Source organism: Felis catus, chromosome X (assembly GCF_018350175.1).
Source record: "Felis catus isolate Fca126 chromosome X, F.catus_Fca126_mat1.0, whole genome shotgun sequence".
Lineage (NCBI taxonomy): Eukaryota > Metazoa > Chordata > Mammalia > Carnivora > Felidae > Felis > Felis catus.
Genome location: NC_058386.1, coordinates 46,763,723 through 46,783,655, shown reverse-complemented (window position 1 = coordinate 46,783,655; position 19,933 = coordinate 46,763,723). Strand labels below are relative to the sequence as shown.

Sequence of the window (19,933 nt, the reverse complement as noted above, 5' to 3'; positions counted from 1 at the left end):
AGAATTCAGCATGGGCGAACAGTGAGGGAGGTGCACCCCTCTTTTTGCCACCTTCCTGCTGTCTGCAGAAAGACTTGAGGCAAGAAGGACTGGCCTTGATGTGAAGACAGTCTTTGATATACTGTCTTGGTCCATTGGCTTGATTTCTGGTTTCTCATCTGGAATTGTTCTCTCCTTCCTCCCACCCTAAGCCCCACTATTGTCCCTTCTCCCTGACTGTTCTGATGACTATTTTCCTCTGACAACTACAGAAACTCCCTCAGCATTTCTCCTGTCCCTTGCAGCGAGGCCCCTGCCTCTCCCAGCACTCAGGAGGCCATCCAAGGCATGCTGTGCATGGCCAACCTGCAGTCCTCATCGTCCTCACCAGCTACCTCCAGCCTGCAGGCCTGGTGGACTGGGGGCCAGGACCGAAGCAGTGGGAGCTCCAGCAGTGGGCTGGGCACAGTGTCTAGCAGTCCTGCTTCCCAGCGCACCCCAGGGAAGCGGCCCATCAAGCGTCCAGCATACTGGAGAACCGAGAGCGAGGAGGAGGAAGAGAATGCCAGTTTGGATGAACAGGACAGCTTGGGAGCATGCTTCAAGGATGCAGAGTATAGTAAGGGTCCAGGCCAGAAGTGCTCCCCCTAGTCCCAGTCTCAAACCCAGTCCCAATCCAGGATAACCTGGGACAGTAGTGAGCAAAGACCTTGCCTTAAGCCTGATGCTTGCCTTCTTTGAGCCATGTTTTCTTAATCTGTAAAATGGAAATACCTACAGGTTGATTCAAGAATTAGAGATGGTGTTTGTCCAGAGCACCTGGCACATTGTCTTGCTCATGGAAGACCCTCAAAAAATGGTAGCCATTATAATTAGCTATCATCCATTTTTAAAATTGTCTAACCTCCTTTGCTGGTAAATCTTTTTTCCCTTCTTGTCTGTTTTACCTCCATCACTTCCACTTCTCTGTTTGGTTCATCCCTTGCAAAGGTATATAATGACCTTTCAGCGGGCTTTTTACATTTAAGAGATGACCTTTTTTTAAGTTAAGATTTATTAAGTACTACAGTATATAAACACTTTTTTATATAGTCCAGTTGACTTTAATGTGGGTTTTAATGTTGGTTTTTTTAAATTCTCATTGATCAAAATTCAAACAAGACTGAGAAAGCAAAAGAGCCCTTTGACTAATACTCTTCCTCCTCTGAGGAAGGTTACTTGAAGGTAACCTGTGCTATTAGTTGATGTGTACCTTTCATTTTCTTGTACTTACAACCACATGTGGACATAGATAGGGTTTTGTGTAGTATACATGGTTCTACAACTTGCTTAGATATCTTTCGATATCACTGATATCACATGGAGATCTATCTGCTTGATCAATAACATTGAGATCTACCTGTTGCATAGTAGCCTATAGCATAGATGTGCCACCATCTGTTTAACCATTGCCTTCTGATTAACATTTAGGTTGTTTCTGATTTTTTAGTTTGACTAACAATGCTGCATTGAAAATGCTTGTAAATAACTCTTGGTGTGCATGTGCCAGCTAACATTTCTATAGGGTAGCTAGACCTGCTGGATTGAAAGGTATGTATAAAATAAATGTTAATAGTGCCAAATTTCCCCTCCAAAAGGGCCAGTATATGAGCAGTGTATGAGACATACATGTTTCCCCACAGCCTTACCAGCTGTGGATATCATCAGTCTTCTTAATTTTTTGCAAATCTGATAGCAAAAGAAATGGTGTTTCAGTTTGTTTTATATGCTTATTGGCTCTTTTTAAATTTATTTTCTGTGAATTGATTCATTCTTTCCCCCATTTTTCTATTAGGATGTTGATTTTTTTATTGCTATGTAGGAGTTCTTTATATATTCTAGATTTGTTAGAGTGTTTTTTTAAAATAATTTTTTTTAATGTTTATTTATTTTGGGAGACAGAGTGCGGGGGGTTGGGGGGCAGAGAGAGAGGGAGGCACAGAATCTGAAGCAAGCTTCAGGCTCTGAGCTGTCAGCACAGAGCCCATTGTGGGGCTCGAACCCACGAAGCATGGGATCATGACCTGGGCCGAAGTCGGACGCTCAACCGACTGAGCCACCCAGGCCACCCCTAGAGTGGTTTTTTTTTCATTTGTATTCTGGAAATTTTGCAAAATGTTTTCTTTTAGTCTGTTGCTTGTATTTTATTTATGGTATCTTTTAGCATGTCGAAGATTTCAGTTTTTACATAGTCATCTTTATCGATTTTTTTTTGTATTTTATGTCTCGTATAAGAAAACTTTCTTATATTTTTACCTAAAGCGTGTGTAGAAGTCAAAATTGTATCTCTTTCTCTGGAATTAAGTTTTATGAATTGTGGGAGGTAAGAATGTAAATGTAATTTTTTCCCATATGGATAGTTATTTGCTCTGACACCATTTATTGACTGGTTCATCATTATCCCCCTGGTTTGAAGTTCCACTTTTGTCATAAACTAAATTCCCATGGTATGTGGATTTGTTTTTCTACTCTATTTCCAGTTCTGACCTTTAATAGCTATATAACATTGGACAAACTAGTTAACCTCTCTGTGCTTCTCTAATAGTACCTACCTCATAGATTGTTGTGAGGATTAAATGAATTAATCTACATAAAGCACTCAGAACATTGCCCAGCACATGATAGGTGTTAGATATTATTAATATTTTCTGTTCTATAAAATTTGTCCATTCCTTTTGTAATACCACATAGGTTAGTTACAATGGGCCTTGTGTCTGGTAGGACAGATCCCCTCTGCAGAACTTGCTTTAGACCTAAAGAGAGCACAAATGCTCAGCAAGCCCATCATCTCTGAGTGGAGCTGTGATTGGTCTTAGGGGCCTTCCAAGTTCCCCTGGCCACCCACCATACCTTCAGCAGACAGTCGAATCAGCCTACAGCTAAGACATCTGCCCCTGGCCTAACTACTTCCTTTTGTTCCCTGCTTTACCCAGCAACACGAGAAAGGCAGTTTAATAAGGAGATACTGATCTACTTGTTCTTATTTTTCCTGAATTTCCAGGCCATTATTGAGTTTTTTGTATTCCAGATGGATTTTAGAATCGGCTTGTTAAATTACATGGAAAATTATATTAGGATTTTTTAAAATTAGGATCTCATGCATTTGTAGATAAATTTATGGAGACTGACATCTTCCATCAGAGAGGCCTTTCTGCTCTAATGGGATGTATGTATTCTTGAAAAACTTCTTGTCCTGAAAATGTGTACACTAAAAATAATAGGGCTTACAAGAAAAAGAGGGTTAAGAGCACACCCCTCAAAGTCTCTGTGGCTTTGAAGGCAAAACACCCAAATAATAACAGTCCTAATAATAATCCTTGCCCAGTTAGCAAGGCATTGGCATTTGCACCTAGCATCAGAATCAGTGGTTTCTTTGTAGCCTTAAACCCTGGGCTCAGGCTTTTTCCTTCCAGATGTGGGTTCTTGAGGGCATTTGCTTAAGATAGATACCAGCTTCATCAAATTAAAATCTGATTCAGGGCCTAGTCTTCAGCAGTCTTTTTGTCTTTTTTAAACATAGGGCAAATGTCTTCACAACTTACTCATTTTCTTTCTTAGCTATCCTCCTCCCACCGGAGCTTCATTTTGTAGGAAACAAAGGCACCATTTTCTCTTCCTCTAGTGGGAGGCACTATTGCAGGATTTTCAGCTTCTGTCTGTAGGTATTCATATATTGCTAGGGCTTTCTCTGTAATTGTGAGAAAATTCATCCCTGATTGGTTAAAAATAACATGCCAAAGAAAATTGCTTTGGAACCAGTGTAATTTCTGGATGACTTTGACGTCATTTGGACATGAGCAGTCACAAAACAGGCCATCTCGTCCTTCTGTCTTCAAACATGGTCTCTCTATTCATGTGGGTTTTCTTGTATATCTGTTCAGTTTATTTACTAGGTGTTTTAAAGTTTGGTTCCTATTGAAAGTGGCATCTTTTCATCTATTACATTTTCCATTTGGCTGTTGCTAGTGTGCAGGAAAATAATTGATTTTTCTATTTTGATCCTGTATTGGATTACCTTACTATGCTCTTATTAGTTGTTTCAGTTAATGGTCTTGGGCTCTTGAGGTAGATAATCTGTGTCCCCTATCTTAGTCTGCTAGAGCTGCTATAACAAAATGCCACAGACTATATGGCTTAAACAACAGACATTTATTTTCTCACGGTTCTGGAGGCTGGAAGTCCAAAATCAAAGTACTAGCAGTGTTAGGTTCCCCTGAGGCCTCTCCTTGGCTTGCAGATGATCTCCCTCTTACTGCTTCCTCACCTGATCTTCCCTTTGTGAACATAGGCCCCTGATGTCTCTATGTATATCCTAATCTCTTCTTAAAAGGACACATATTGGATCAGGGCCCACCCTAGTGGCCTCATTTTAACTGAATTATCTCTTTGAAAGCCTTATCTCCAAATATAGACATATTCTGAGGTACTAGGGGTTAGGAATTCAACATATGAAATTGGGGGGGCAGGACACAATTTAGCTCATAATATCCCTTTCTAGTGTTCGATAGCTCTAGATTTTTCTAGTTTTATCACACTGTTGAATAGTTACAGTGATAGGGGGCGTCCTTGTATTGTTTCTGACTTTAAAGGTAATGCTGCCAGTATTTCTCCACTCGATACATGGGGCTCTCTGTAGGTCTCTGATAGGCGGTGTTCATGAAGTTCAGGGGGGAGTATCGATCTCTAGTTTGAGAGGTTTTTGTTTGTTTGTTTTAATCAGAAACAGAATTAGGTTTTGGCAAATGGTTTTTTTGGCATCTTTTGATTATAAGTGCATAGTTTTTCTCTGTTAATTTGTTAATTGTAATATATGTTAATAGAATTACTGATTTTGAGTTGACATTTCCTTCTTGGGATTGGCTGTACTTGATCATGGTGTTTAACAGTAGTTTGTTTATTTAGTTCATTTGACTACTAATCATCTTGTTTGTTTACTATTAATTTCTGGTTTTATTTTAGTCCTTTTTCTTAATGCTCTTTGCACAACGCCTCAAGTTGAAAGCTCTGTTCCTTTCTTTTCAGTCTCTTTTCCCTTTTGATAAAGGGTTTTTTTAATTTTATTTTTCAAATCAGCATGAAGTAAAATTGGCTTTGCTGCTATAACATGTTTAGATTCTTATAACCACCACCATAATGAGCATACAGAACCTCCTCACACTCCCTTATGTTGTCCCTTGGTAACCGTGCTCTCCCTCTACCCTAACGCCTAGCAACCACCGATTTCATCTCCATCCCTGTGGTTTTGGCCTTTGCCAGAATGTCATGTAAATGGAGTTACGCAGTATATAATATTTTCAGATTAGCATCTATTATTCAGTATAGATGTTCTTATGTATCAATAGATGTTTCCTTTTTACTGCTCTCGTCCATTGTAAACCACAGTTTCTTTATCCATTCACCCGTTGAAGGACATTTGGGTTGTTTATAGCTTTGGATGAGCTGCTGTGAACATTCATGTTCAGGCTTTTGTGTGAACATGAGTCTTCATTTCTCTAGGGTAAATGCCTTAGAATGGGATTCCTGGACTGTATGGGCAGTGGATAAGAAATGGCCAAGGTGTTTCCCAGAGTGGTTGTGCCACTTTACATTCCTGCCAATAATGTATGAGAGTTCCAATTGCTCCACATACTTTTCAGCACTTGGTATTGTCATTGTATTTATTTTAGCCATCCTAATAAGTGTATAGTGATATGTCATTTAATGGGTTTTCTAATGTCTAATGATGTATCTATTGACCATTCATGCATCTCTCTTTTGAGATGTCTTTAAATAGACGCTTTGAATTACTTGCCTATATTTTTTTAGAGGTATAATTAACATAGAGTGTTATATTAATTCCAGGTATACAATATAAAGATTCAACAGTTCTGTATGTGACTCACTGCTCATCAAGATAGGTGTTCTCTTAATCCCCTTTATCTATTTCACCCATTCCCCATAACCACCTGCCCTGGCAACCACCAGTTTGTTCTCTATAAAGATTCTAGTTTTTTGTTTGTCTCCTTTTCTGTTTGTTCCTTCATTTTGTTTCTTAAATTCCACATGAGTGAAATCATGTTGTATTTGTCTTTCTCTGACTTATTTCACTTAGCATTATACTCTGTAGGTCCCTCCACACTGTTGTAAATGGCAGGATCTCATTCTTTTCTATGGCTGAGTAATAGTTCAGTGTGTGTGTGTGTGTGTGTGTGTGTGTGTGTGTGTGTGTGTGTGTAATACCACATTTTCTTTATTCATTGATCTGTGGATGGGCTTATCTGTGGTTGAGTTGCTTCTATATCATGGCTATTATAAATAATGCTGCAATAAACATAGAGGTGCATATATCTTTTCAAATTAGTGTTTTTATTTTCTTTGCGTAAATACCCAGTAGTGACATTGTGACATTACTAGATCATATGGTAATTCTATTTTTAATTTTTTTGAGGAACCTTCATATTGTTTTCCACAGTGGCCACATCAATATGCATTCGCACCAACAGTACACAAGAGTTCTGTTTTCTCCACATCCTGCCCAACGGTTGTTATTTCTTGTCTTTGATTTTTAGCCATTCTGACAGATATAAAGTGATATCTCATTGTGGTTTTGATTTGCATTTCCATGATGATTATTGATGTTGAGCATTTTTTCCATGTGTTGGCCATCTGTAGGTTGTCTTTGGAAAAACGTCTGTACAGGTTCTCTGCCCATGTTTAAATCAGAGTATTTATTTGCTTTTTTTGGTGTTGAGTTGTTTAAGTTTTTATATTTTTTGGATATTAATCCCTTATTGAATATATCATTTGCAAATATTTTCTCCTATTCCGTAGGCTGCCTTTTTATTTTGTGGATGGCTTCCTTTGCTCTGCAAAAGCATTGTGTTTTGGTGTAGTCCAAATACTTTAATTTTGCTTTTGTTTCCCTTGCCCAAGGACACATAGCTAGAAAAATGTTTCTATGTCCATTGTCAAGATTATTGCATATGTTTACTTTCTAGGAGTTTTATGATTTCAGGTCACACATTTAGGTCCTTAATCCATTTTGAGTATATTTTTATGTATGGTCTAAGAAAGTGGTCCAGTTTCATTATTTTGCATGTAGCTGTCCTGTTTTCCTGTCACCATTTAATGAAGAGACTGTCTTTTCTCCATTGTATCTTCTTGCCTCCTTTGTTGTGGATTAATTGACCATATAGGTATGGGCTTATTTCTGGCCTCTCTATTCTGTTTGATTGATCTATGTGTCTGTTTTTGTGCCGGTACCATACTGTTTTGATTACTACTGCAGCTTTGTAGCATATTTTGAAATTTGGGATTGTGATAACTTCCAGCTTTGTTCTTCTTTCTTAAGATTGCTTTGACTATTCAGGGTCTTTTGTGGGTCGATACAGATTTTAGTGTTATTTGTTCTAGTGCTGTGAAAAAATGTTGGCATTTTGAAAGGGATTGCATTAAATCTGTAGATTGCTTTGGGTGGTATGGACATTTTAACAATATTTGTTCTTCCAATCCATGAGCATAGAATATCTTTCTATTTGTTTGTGTTATCTTCGGTTTCTCTCATCAGCATTTTATAGTTTTTCAAAGTACAGGTCTTTCACTTTCTTAAATAAGTTCATTCCTAGGTATTTTGTTATTTTTGGTGGAGTTGTAACTGGAATTATTTCCTTAGTTTTTCTTTCTGCTACTTCATTTTTAGTATATAGAAATGCAACAGGTTTCTATATATAATTTTGTATCCTACAACTTTACTGAATTTATTTATCAGTTCTAGTGAATTTTTGGTGATATCTTTAGGGTTTTATTATGTCATCTGCAAATAGTGAGAGTTTTACTTTTCCTGACCAACTTGGATACCCTTTATTTCTTTTTCTTGTCTGACTGCTGTGGCTAGGACTTCCAGTACTATGTTGAACAAAAGTGGTGAGAGTAGACATCCTTGTCTTGTTCCTGATCTTAGGGGAAAAGCTCTCAGTTTTCTCCATCAAGTAGGATGTTCTCTGTGGGTTTTTCATATATGACCTTTATTATGTTGAAGTATATGTTCCCTCTAAACCTACTTTGTTAAGAATTTATATCATGAATAGATGTTGTACCTGGTCAAGTGCTTTTTCTACATCTATTGAAATGGTTTTTAATCTTTCTCTTATTGATATGATGTATCACATTGATTGATTTGTGAATATTGAACCACCCTTGCATTTTGGGAATAAATCCCACTTGAGCGTGGTGAATAATTTTTTAAATGTATTGTTGGATTTAGTTTGCTACTATTTTGTTGAGGATTTTTGCATCTGTGTTCATCAGAGATACTGGCCTGTAGTTTTCTTTTTTTAGTGTGTTTATCTGGTTTCGGTATCAGAGTGATGGTGGCCTTGCAGGATGAATTTGGAAGCTTTCCTTCCTCTTCTGTTTTTTTTTTTTTTTTTTGGAATAATTTGAGAAGAATAGGTGGGTATTAATACTTCTGTAAGTGTTTGGTAAAATTCACCTGTGAAGCCTAGAATTCACCTGTGAAGGTCTTGGAGTTTTGTTTGCTGCAAGTTTTTTGATTGTTGATTCAATTTCATTGCTGGTAATTGGTCAGTTCATATTTTTGTATTCATGATTCGGTTGTGTAAGGTTATATGTTTCTAGGAATTTATCCATTTTTTCTCAGTTGTCCAATTTGTTGGCATATAAGTGTTTAGAGTATTCTCTTATAATCTTTTGTACTCCTGTGGTGTGGTTGTTATTTCTCCTCCTTCATTCTGATTTTGAGTTCTCTCTTTTTCTTGATGAGTCTGGCTAAAGGTTTATCCATTTTGTTTATATTTTCAAAGAACCAGTGCTTTGTTTCATTGATGTGTTCTATTGTTTGGTCTCCATTTTATTTATTTCTGCTCTACTCATTACTATGTCTTTCCTTCTACTCAGCTTTGTTCTTTTTCTGTCTCCTTCAGGTGTAGGGTTAGGATGTATATTTGAGATTTTTCTTGTTTGTTTAAGTAGGCCTGTATTGCTGTAATCTTCCCTTTTAGAACACCTTTTGCTGCATTCCAGTTATTTTGGACAATTGTGTTTTCATTTTCACTTGTTTCCATGTGTTTTTAACATTTCCTCTTTGATTTCTTGGTTGATCCATTCACTGTTGAGTAGCATATTATTTAGCCTCCATGTATTTGTGCTTTTTCCAGAGTTAGTCTTGTGGTTGACTTCTAGTTTCATACTGTTGTAGTCAGAAAAGATACATCATATGATTTCAGTCTTTTTAAATTTATTGAGACTTGTTTCATGGCTTTACAGGTGTTCTATTCTGAAGAAGGCTCCATGTGCACTTAAAAAGAATATTCTCTTTTTAGTTGAAATATTCTGAATATATCTATTAGGGCCATCTGGTCCAATGTGTCATTCAAAGCCATTGTTTCCTTGTTGATTTTCTTTCTGAATGATCCTTGCATTGATCCTTACTGCAGATCCTTACTTTGTTAATAGTTGTTTTATGTATTTAGGTGATTCCATGTTGGGCGCTTAAATATTTACAATTGTTCTATCCTTTTGTTGGATTGTTCACTTTATCATTAGGTGGTGTCCTTCCTTGTCTCTTGTTGCAGTCTTTGTTTTAAAGTTTATTTTGTTTGATATCAGGGGTGCTTGAGTGGCTCAGTCAGTTAAGTGTCCAACTCTTGATCTCAGCTCAGGTCATGATCTCATAGTTCATGGGATCAAGCCCTGCATTGGGCTCTGCGCTGACATCACGGAGCCTGCTTGGGATCCTCTCTCCCTCTCTCTCTGCCCCTCCCCTGCTCATACTCTTGCACTCTCTCACTCTCAAAATAAATAAGTAAACTTATAAAAATGAAGTCTATTTTGTTTGACATCAGTATTGCTACCCAGCTTCCTTTTCGCTTCCATTTTCATGGTAAATGTTTTTCCATCCTTTCACTTTCAGTCTGCATATATCTTAGGTCTGAAGTGAGCCCCTTATAGATGGGTCTTGCTCTTTTCTCCATTCAACCACCCTGTGTCTTTTGATTGGATCATTTAGTCTATTTACACTTAAAGTAATTATTGGAAGGTATGTACTTATTGCCATTGTTATTTGTTTTTCAGTTATTTCTGTAGTTCTTTTGCTCTCTTCCCTTGTAGTTTAATTGCATTTTTGCGTGATATGCTTAGATTCCTTTCTCTTTATTTTTTGTGTATGTATTACAAGTTTTTGATTTGTGGTTACCATTAGGTTCATAATAACATCTTATGCCTATAGCAGTCTATATTAAGTTGATGGTCGCTTAAGTTGGTACCCACTTAAAACATTAAATTTTTACCACTCCCCATGTTTTATGTATATAACATCATACTTTACATCCTTTTCTTTTGTGAATCCCTTGACTGATTTTTTTTTAATTTTTTTTAACGTTTATTTATTTTTGAGACAGAGAGAGACAGAGCATGAACGGGGGAGGGTCAGAGAGAGGGAGACACAGAATCCGAAACAGGCTCCAGGCTCTGAGCTGTCAGCACAGAGCCCGACGTGGGGCTCGAACTCACGGACCACGAGATCATGACCTGAGCTGAAGTCGGCCGCTTAACCGACTGAGCCACCCAGGCGCCCCTCTTGACTGATTTTATAGATATAATTGATTTTACTGTCTTTGTGCTTTAACCTTCATACTGATTTGATAAGTGATTTATGTACTACTTTTATTATGTGTTTGCATTTACCTGTGAAATTTTTCCCCATTATTTTCTTACTTGTGATTAAGGCCTTCTCTTTCCACTCAAATAATTCCCTTTAACATTTCTTGCAGGGCTGGTTTATTGGTGATGAACTCCTTTAACTTTTTTTTTTTGTCTGGGAAATTCTTTATCTGTCTTTCTGTTCTAAATGATGTCCTTGGTGGGTTTGCATATTCTTGGTTGCAGGTTTTTTCCTTTCAGCACTTTGAATATATGATGCCACTCCCTTCTGGCCTGACAAGTTTCTGCAGAGAAATTAGCTGATAACCTTACAGGGTTTCTCTTGTATGTAATGGTTTCATTTTCTCTTGCTACTTTTAAAATTCTCTCTTTATCACTGCTTTTTGCCATTTTAATTATCATGTGTTTTGCTGTGGTCCTCCTTGGGATAATTTTGTTGGGTACTCTCTGTGCTTCCAGGATCAGGATATCTGTTTCCTACCTCAGATTAGGAAAGTTTTCAGCTATTATTTCTTCAAGTAAATTTTCTGCTCCCTTCTCTCTCTCTTTTCTTCTGATTCTGTGATCCTTATAATGTGAATGTTATTATACTTGATAATGTTATTGAGTTCCTTAACCAATTCTCATTTTTTTTCTTTTTGCTGCCCAGCTTGGTTGCTTTCCATTACCGTCTTCCAGATTGCTGATCCATTATTCTTCCTCCTCTAATCTGCTATTGATTCCTTCTAGTATATTTTTATTTCAGTTATTGAGTTATTGGCGTCTGACTGGGTCTTTTTTATATTTTCTGGCTCTTTGTTAAAGGTCTCACTGAGATCCTTCATTCTTTTCTCAAGTCCAGTGAGTATTTTTATGACCATTACTTTGAATTCTCTTAACAGGCATATTACTTCATTTAATTTAGCTGTTTTGTTGTGGTTTTGTCCTGTTCTTTGATTTCATACATATTCCTCTGTCTCCTCATTTTGTCTGACTCTTTGTTTCTGTCTATTAGGAAATTAGGCTATAATTCCTGATCTTGAAAGTAGTGACCTTATGAAGAACTGGTCCTGTGGTGCCCTTTAGCACAATGTCCCCTGTTCACCAGAACCAGACAAGTTAGAGGTGTCTCTTTTGTGGGTGGGTGTGCCTCTACTATTGTAACTGAGCCACGTATACCTTCAGTCCACTTGGTTGCAATGACCTACTCTGCCTACTTTGGGCATACAGGGCAGGATTTGGTCCCTGTGCTGTTAAAGGGCCTGTCTGGGTTTGCCATGGGCTTATAAGTTGGGTGGTGTCAGTATTTACACACTTGCCTGCCCTCAGCTCATCTCCTGGGGCTGTAGTCACATTGACCTACAGGGCAGTCTCTATATTGTACTCCCAGAGGCTTTCATTGATCGGTGGAGCTGACAGTTGGACAAGATGCCTGCCCCCAGTCTAGGACTGATGGGCAGGGCACTATCTCTGTGCTGCCAGTTATAAGGTTCGGGCACTGGGACTGAGGGCATACTGGTGTGTATGGTTATCTTCCCTTCTCTCCCAGACAGTAGTCACTTTGGACTGGTGCTTTTCTCTGCTGGGGTTCCTTGCAGAGCATATTGGGACAGGAGTAGCTTTGGAGGGAGACCTGTCTCTTCAGTGGGGTAGGTTGGATGGACCGATTGGCAGGAGAGGAAGGGGGAAGGGCACATGGTGCTAGCAAGATAGGTAGACAGTGTTTACACTGGTTCCCACAAGTGACCTGCTATCCACACTGGGGACAGGGAAAGAGAAATGGTGCCTACCAATAGTTTTGTTCTTGGAGAGGTCTCCTAAAAATTCCTGCTCCTCTAGTGCAAGTTCTGAGATTAGTAAATAAATCTTCAGTATATCCCAGGTGCTTTTCAAACTGCTGCTTCCGTGCTGTATCTTGGCCAGGTTATTTGTTTTACTGGCCCTTGAAGGGCTGGGTCCCAGTTTCCTATTGCCCCCCAATTCTCCAGAATATAATATAGCTCTTCCCAGGATCTAAGCCCACTGGTTTTTAAAGTACCTGGAGGTAAGCCCTGCTGAGTGTAAAAACTCTCAAAGTGAAGCCCCACTTCTTTTTCAAAGCCAAATGTTACAGAAACTCATCTTTCCAGTGTGGGTCCTCTGTGCCTGGGGTGGGGTCTGATCTTCTCACTTCTTTGTGCTTGTAGTGTCCCTTCTGTTTGTGATTAGTCTCATCTCCATCCCTCCTACCCTTTTGATGTGGCCTCCTGTTTACAATTAACTGTGTAATGTCTGTTCTACCAGCCTTTGGTCATTTTCAGTGTCAGTTGCACTGATGTGGCTGTTACCTTGGTAAGTCTGTAGGACAAGCAAGATCAGGATCCTCCTACTCCTCCATCTTCCAACATTTGCTCCTTTTTTTAGTTGTGCTTTTTATTTCTTAAGTGTTGAGCTTTGAAATTTCTTTATAGTCTGAGTTCAAGTCTCTTATCAGATATATTTTCTCCTAGTCTATAGCTTGTCTTTCATTCTTAACACTTTCTTTCTTAAAGTAAGCACTTACATTTTCTAGAAAAGTCCAGTGTCTTCAATTTTATTTATTTATGTTTTAGAGACTACAAGCGAAGGAGAGGGGCAGAGGGAGGGAGGGAGGGAGGGAGGGAGGGGGAGAGAGAGAGAGAGAGAGAGAGAGAGAGAGAGAGAGAGAGAGAGAGAATCTTAGGCAGGCTCCATGCTAAGCATGGAGCCTGACATGGGACTCGATCCCACAACCCTGGGATCATGACCTAAGCTGAAATCAAGAGTCGGACACTCAACCAACTGAACCACCCAGGTGCCCTTCAATTTTATCTTTTAATGATTATGCTTTTGATGTCTCCTTTAGCAATTCTTTATGTAAACTCAGGTCATAACAGTTGTCTCTTTTCATCTAAAAATGTTATGGTTTTACATTTCTATCCATGATCTATTCTGACTGAAGTTTTACATAAGGCATGTTTACGTTGAGGTTCCTGCCCCTTTTTTGGCATATGGATGTCAGTTGTCACAATACCACCATTTGTTTGTTTTTTTTTTTTTTTTTTTTTTTTTTTTTCAACGTTTATTTATTTTTGGGACAGAGAGAGACAGAGCATGAACGGGGGAGGGGCAGAGAGAGAGGGAGACACAGAATCGGAAACAGGCTCCAGGCTCTGAGCCACCAGCCCAGAGCCCGACGCGGGGCTCGAACTCACGGACGGCGAGATCGTGACCTGGCTGAAGTCGGACGCTTAACCGACTGCGCCACCCAGGCGCCCCTACCACCATTTGTTTAATAGACTTTTTTCACCATTGACTTGCGTTTACACCTTTGTAAAACGTCAAATGGCCAAATTTGTGTGGGTCTGTTTCTGAATTGTTTCATTCTTTTGCACTGATCTATGTATCTGTGCCTTTGCCAGTACTTTATTTTCTTGATTACTATAGCCCTATAGCAATTCTTAAGATCAAGTACTATGAGTTCAATTTTGCCTTTCCATGTAAATTTTAGAATTAGTTTATCTGAAGCCACAAACATTTCTTCTGGAATTTTGATTGGAATTGTATTTAAATGTATAGATCAGTTTGGTGAAAATTATTAGCGTCTTTATTTTTCATTGAGGTAAAATTCACAAAACATGTAATTTAACCATTTTAAATTGTACAATTCAGTGGCATTTAGTGCATTTACAGTGTTATGAAACCAGTGCCTCTCTCTGTTTCCAAAACATTTTCATCACCTCAGAAAAACTCCCCATATCCATTAAGTGATTGTTACCCTGCTGGTAACACTCATCTCCTGGTAATCACTAATCTGCTTTCTGTCTGATTTCTTTCTTGCCCATTATAGATATTTCATATAAAGTAATGTAATATTTGACCTTTTGTGTCTGGCTTATTTTGTTTAGCATAATGTTTTCAAAGTTCATCTAAGTTGTAGAATATATCAGTATTTTGTTCCTTTTTATGGATGAACAGTATTTCATTGTATGGATATGCCACGATTTGTTTATCTGTTCATCTGCTAATGGGCATTTGGGTTATTTCCATCTTTTGGCTATTATGAATAATGCTGCTATAGACATTTGCGTCTATGTTTCTGTGTGGATATGTTATGTTTTCATTTGTCCTGAGCATATACCTAGGAGTAGAATTGCTAGGTCATATGCTAATTCTATGTTTAAGTCTTTGAGAAATCACCAAACTATTTCTACAATGACTGTGAGACAATTGGCATCTTAGATATATTGAATCTTCTAATCTATGTATATGGTATATTCCTCTGTATTTAATCTTTTTAAAATATCTTTCATCGGTGTTTTATAGATTTTACATACAGATCCTGTACATGTTTTGTTAGATTTATCCCAAAGTTCTGTATTTTTGGAGATATTATGAATGGTACCTTTTTTAACTTTTGGTTTCCAATTGTTAAATGCTAGTATGCATAAATATGATTTTGGTGTATTGACCTCGTATCCTGCAATATTGGTATATTAACTTATTCTAGGAGTTTCAAAAATATATTCTTGGGATTTTTTGTATAGATGATTATGTCATGTGCAAATATAGACAGTCTTATTCATTTCGTTCTAATCTGTAAGTCTTTTACTTCTTCTTGCCTTTTTGTTTTGGCTAGAACTTGAAGCACTGTATGGTGAGTGAACAACCTTACCTTGTTTCCAATGTAAGGGGGAAAACACTCAGTCTTTTCACTATTATAATATTAGCCATAGGTTTTCAGGTTAAGGAAGTTCATTTCTATTCCTATTTTTCTGAGAGTTTGTTTATGAGTGGGTATTGAATTTTGCCCAGTGTTTTTGTTCTGTCAATGGATATGATCATGTGGTTTTTCTTCTTTTGTCTATTAATATGGTAGGTTACATTGATTGATTTTCAAGTATTGAACCAGACTTAAAATTACAGTATAGACCTTACTTGATCATGGTATATTAATCTTTTTATATATTACCCGATTCAATTACTAGAATTTCACTGAGGATTTTTGTGTCTCTGTTTATGATTGATACTGGTCTGTAAGTTTTTTTTTACTCTCTGACTTCAGTTTTGGTATAAGGGCAATGCTGGCCTCAAGCAATGAGCTGAGAAATATTCCCTTCTCTTCTATTTTGTGAAACTGGTTGTGTAGAATTAGTGGTTTTTTTTTCTTTTTTCAAGTGTTTAGTTGAATTTATAAATGAAACCATCTGTGCCTAGAGACTTCTTTTTCAAGTTTTAACTATGGTTTTATTTTCCTTAGTAGGTATTATTACTAGTAGTAATAGTATTAATACTACAAACAGAATTGTTTGTAGTATTCTCCTAGTATCCTTTTAATGTCTGTGATGTCTTTAGTATCCCCCTTTTTATTCTTGATATTAGTAATTTGTGTCTTGTCCTTTTTCCTTTGTCATTCTTGCTGGCATTTTATCAGTTAATGGATCTTTTCAAAAGACCTACTTTTGGTTTTATTTAATATTTACTCTGATCTTTTTTATTACTCAGGATTTAGTCTATGTTGATAATTTTGCACTGTGAACTTGATAAGAATGTATATTCAACTATTGTTGGGTTGAGTGTTCTAAAAGTTTCAATTAGATCAAACTGATTGATGATAATGTTCTATATCTTTGCTGATTTTCTGTGTACTTGTATCAATTACTGAGAGAGAAGTGTTGAAGTCTCCCAATTATAATTAAGGATTTGTCTATATCCCTTTTTAGTTCCATAAGTTTCTACTTCATGTACTTGGAAGCTCTGCTGTTAGGTGCATCTACATTTAAGATTGTTATGCCTTCTTATTGAGTTCAACCTCTTGTCATTATGTTAGTTCCCTTTATGTTCCAGGTAATTTTTCTTGATCTGAAGTTACTTTGTCTGATAATATAGTTAATCCAGCTTTCTTTAATTAATGGTATGTTATATCGTTTTCTTCCTTTCTTCCTTTTTATTTATGTATTCATTCATTTATTCATTGATTCATTTATTTTTACCATGACCCAGAACTCAGCCTGTATCCTTTATCTTTGGTTCCCAAGTGATATTTGATTCACATCCATACAGAATTAAGAGAAGAAAAACTTGAATCTGTTCTCACTGCTATTCACTGAAATAATTTAGAATAAGATGAGGCCTCATTTCTCTAAACTGAACCAAGAGGAAACTTGTATTCACTGTTTGAAAAAAAGAAAGGAAAATAAGCTTCTAAGATTGAACTGACTCATTCATTGGAGGTCAGGAAACCACTGTACACCTCACTTATCTGCAGAAAAATGCAAATGGATGCAACCACATAATCACTTAGTGTAATTTAGAATTCTGACTTCAGTGCTTACAGGGATGTGGCAGGACCATACTGGTGCAGTCTGGTGGCAAGAATATTAATCATGAAATCTTACTGTGGAACATGTAGCCCAGAGAATGTCTCCCACAAATCCATCAGGAGACAGGTATGTTAATATTCCTATAGGGGGCCTTGATGCCATCCTTCGGGGAAAGGAGAAGTCATGGGTGGTAAATGTTAGCACAGTCAGAAATAATGGGTTAGATTTACACACAGAAACATACAGATTTCCGATGTAGTACTGAATAAACTAAGAAACAATGGCATTTCAACAAATTAAAAATGCACACAATGGTAGGTATTTTTCAGGGGAAATTTAAGTTACTGTTCTATTCTTTTATTTCTTACCTATATGATTTCATTTAAAGTGAGTTTTTTTGTAACCATTTACTTGAGTTCTATGGTGTTTTAAAAAAATCCTTATTGATTATCTGTTTTTAGACCATTTATGTTTAATGTAACTAATGATATGTTCAGATGAAGGCTTACCATTTTATTGTGTCATTTATATTTGTTTTCCTTTCTCATTTCCTCCCCTCATTTGGATTATTTGAATAATTTTTAATATTTGATTTTAATTTATCAATGAGTTTTTTACTATGTTTCTTTGTATAACACTCACTTTTAAAGAGACTGTCTTGTCCCCATAGAATGTTCTTGGAACCCTTGTCAGAAATTGAATTGACTATAGATGTTGGGGTTTCTTTCTGGACTCTCAATTTTATTCCATCATTCTATTCTTTTTCAAGATTGTTTTGGCAATTCCAGGTACCTTGCAATTCCATTGGAATTTTAGGATCAACTTTTCCATTTCTGCAAAAAAATGCCATCGGTATTTTGATAGGAATTGCATTCAATTTGTAGAATGCTTTGGATATTATTGCCATCTTAACAATATTAAGAACTCCAATCTATGAACATAGGCTGGTTTTCCATTTATTTAGGTCTTCTTTAATTTCTTTCAGTAATGTTTTATAGTTTTCAGTATGTAAGTCTCATACCTCCTTGATTAAAATTTATTCTTATTTGCTTTATTCTTTTTGATGCTATTGTACATGGAATTGTTCTCTTAATTTTCTTTACATATTGTACTTCTAGAAACACAACTGATTTTTACATTGATCTCATAATCCTTAAACTTTACTGATTTCTGTTATTAGCTCTCATGATCCTTAAACTTTACTGATTTCTATTATTAGCTCAAATAGATTTTTGAAGATTCTTTAGGATTTTTCTGTACATAGCATAAAGTCATCTGCAAATAGAGTTTTATTTCTTCCTTTGTAATTTGATGCCTTTTATTTCTTTTTCTTGCCTAATTGTTCTGGATAGAACTTCTAGTACAATGTTAAATAATAGTGGTGAAAGTGGGCATAATTATCTCATTCTTCATCTTCAGAGAAAAGTTTTAGCCTTTCACTTTTGAGTATGATGTTAGTTGTGGATTTTCTTTTTTTTTTTTTTTAATATATGAAATTTATTGTCAAATTGGTTTCCATACAACACCCAGTGCTCATCCCAAAAGGTGCCCTCCTCAATACCCATCACCCACCCTCCCCTCCCTCCCACCCCCCATCAACCCTCAGTTTGTTCTCAGTTGTTTTGTTTTTTTTTTTAATTTTTTTTTCAATGTTTATTTATTTTTGGGACAGAGAGAGACAGAGCATGAACGGGAAGGGGCAGAGAGAGAGAGGGGGACACAGAATCGGAAACAGGCTCCAGGCTCCGAACCATCAGCCCAGAGGCTGACGTGGGGCTCCAACTCACGGACCGCGAGATCATGACCTGGCTGAAGTGGGACGCTTAACCGACTGCGCCACCCAGGCGCCCCTGTTCTCAGTTTTTAACAGTCTCTTATGCTTTGGTTCTCTCCCACTCTAACCTCTTTTTTTTTCCCCCTTCCCCTCCCCCATGGGTTTCTGTTAAGTTTCTCAGGATCCACATAAGAGTGAAACCATATGGTATCTGTCTTTCTCTGTATGGCTTATTTCACTTAGCATCACACTCTCCAGTTCCATCCACGTTGCTACAAAAGGCCATATTTCATTCTTTCTCATTGCCACGTAGAATTCCATTGTGTATATAAACCACAATTTCTTTATCCATTCATCAGTTGATGGACATTTAGGCTCTTTCCATAATTTGGCTATTGTTGAGAGTGCTGCTATGAACATTGGGGTACAAGTGCCCCTAGGCATCAGTACTCCTGTATCCCTTGGATAAATTCCTAGCAGTGCTATTGCTGGGTCATAGGGTAGGTCTATTTTTAATTTTCTGAGGAACCTCCACACTGCTTTCCAGAGCGGCTGCACGAATTTGCATTCCCACCAACAGTGCAAGAGGGTTCCTGTTTCTCCACATCCTCTCCAGCATCTATAGTCTCCTGATTTGTTCATTTTGGCCACTCTGACTGGCGTGAGGTGATACCTGAGTGTGGTTTTGATTTGTATTTCCCTGATAAGGAGCGACGCTGAACATCTTTTCATGTGCCTGTTGGCCATCCGGATGTCTTCTTTAGAGAAGTGTCTATTCATGTTTTCTGCCCATTTCTTCACTGGGTTATTTGTTTTTCGGGTGTGGAGTTTGGTGAGCTCTTTATAGATTTTGGATACTAGCCCTTTGTCTGATATGTCATTTGCAAATATCTTTTCCCATTCCGTTGGTTGCCTTTTAGTTTTGTTGGTTGTTTCCTTTGCTGTGCAGAAGCTTTTTATCTTCATAAGGTCCCAGTAATTCACTTTTGCTTTTAATTCCCTTGCCTTTGGGGATGTGTCAAGTAAGAGATTGCTACGGCTGAGGTCAGAGAGGTCTTTTCCTGCTTTCTTCTCTAGGGTTTTGATGGTTTCCTGTCTCACATTCAGGTCCTTTATCCATTTTGAGTTTATTTTTGTGAATGGTGTGAGAAAGTGGTCTAGTTTCAACCTTCTGCATGTTGCT

The 19,933-nt window shown here is 37.4% G+C and overlaps 1 protein-coding gene across 3 annotated transcripts in view; it reads left to right on the top strand.

The window, feature by feature from the left end:
- PHF8 (PHD finger protein 8) overlaps positions 1-19,933 on the top strand; it is a 97,148-nt gene that overhangs the window by 56,223 nt on the left and 20,992 nt on the right. For all 3 annotated transcript variants that reach the window (XM_006943754.4, XM_006943755.5, XM_004000543.6), the window contains one exon: positions 285-598. In XM_006943754.4, the coding sequence (XP_006943816.1) occupies positions 285-598 (314 nt within the window). The remainder of the gene's footprint in view (positions 1-284; positions 599-19,933) is intronic.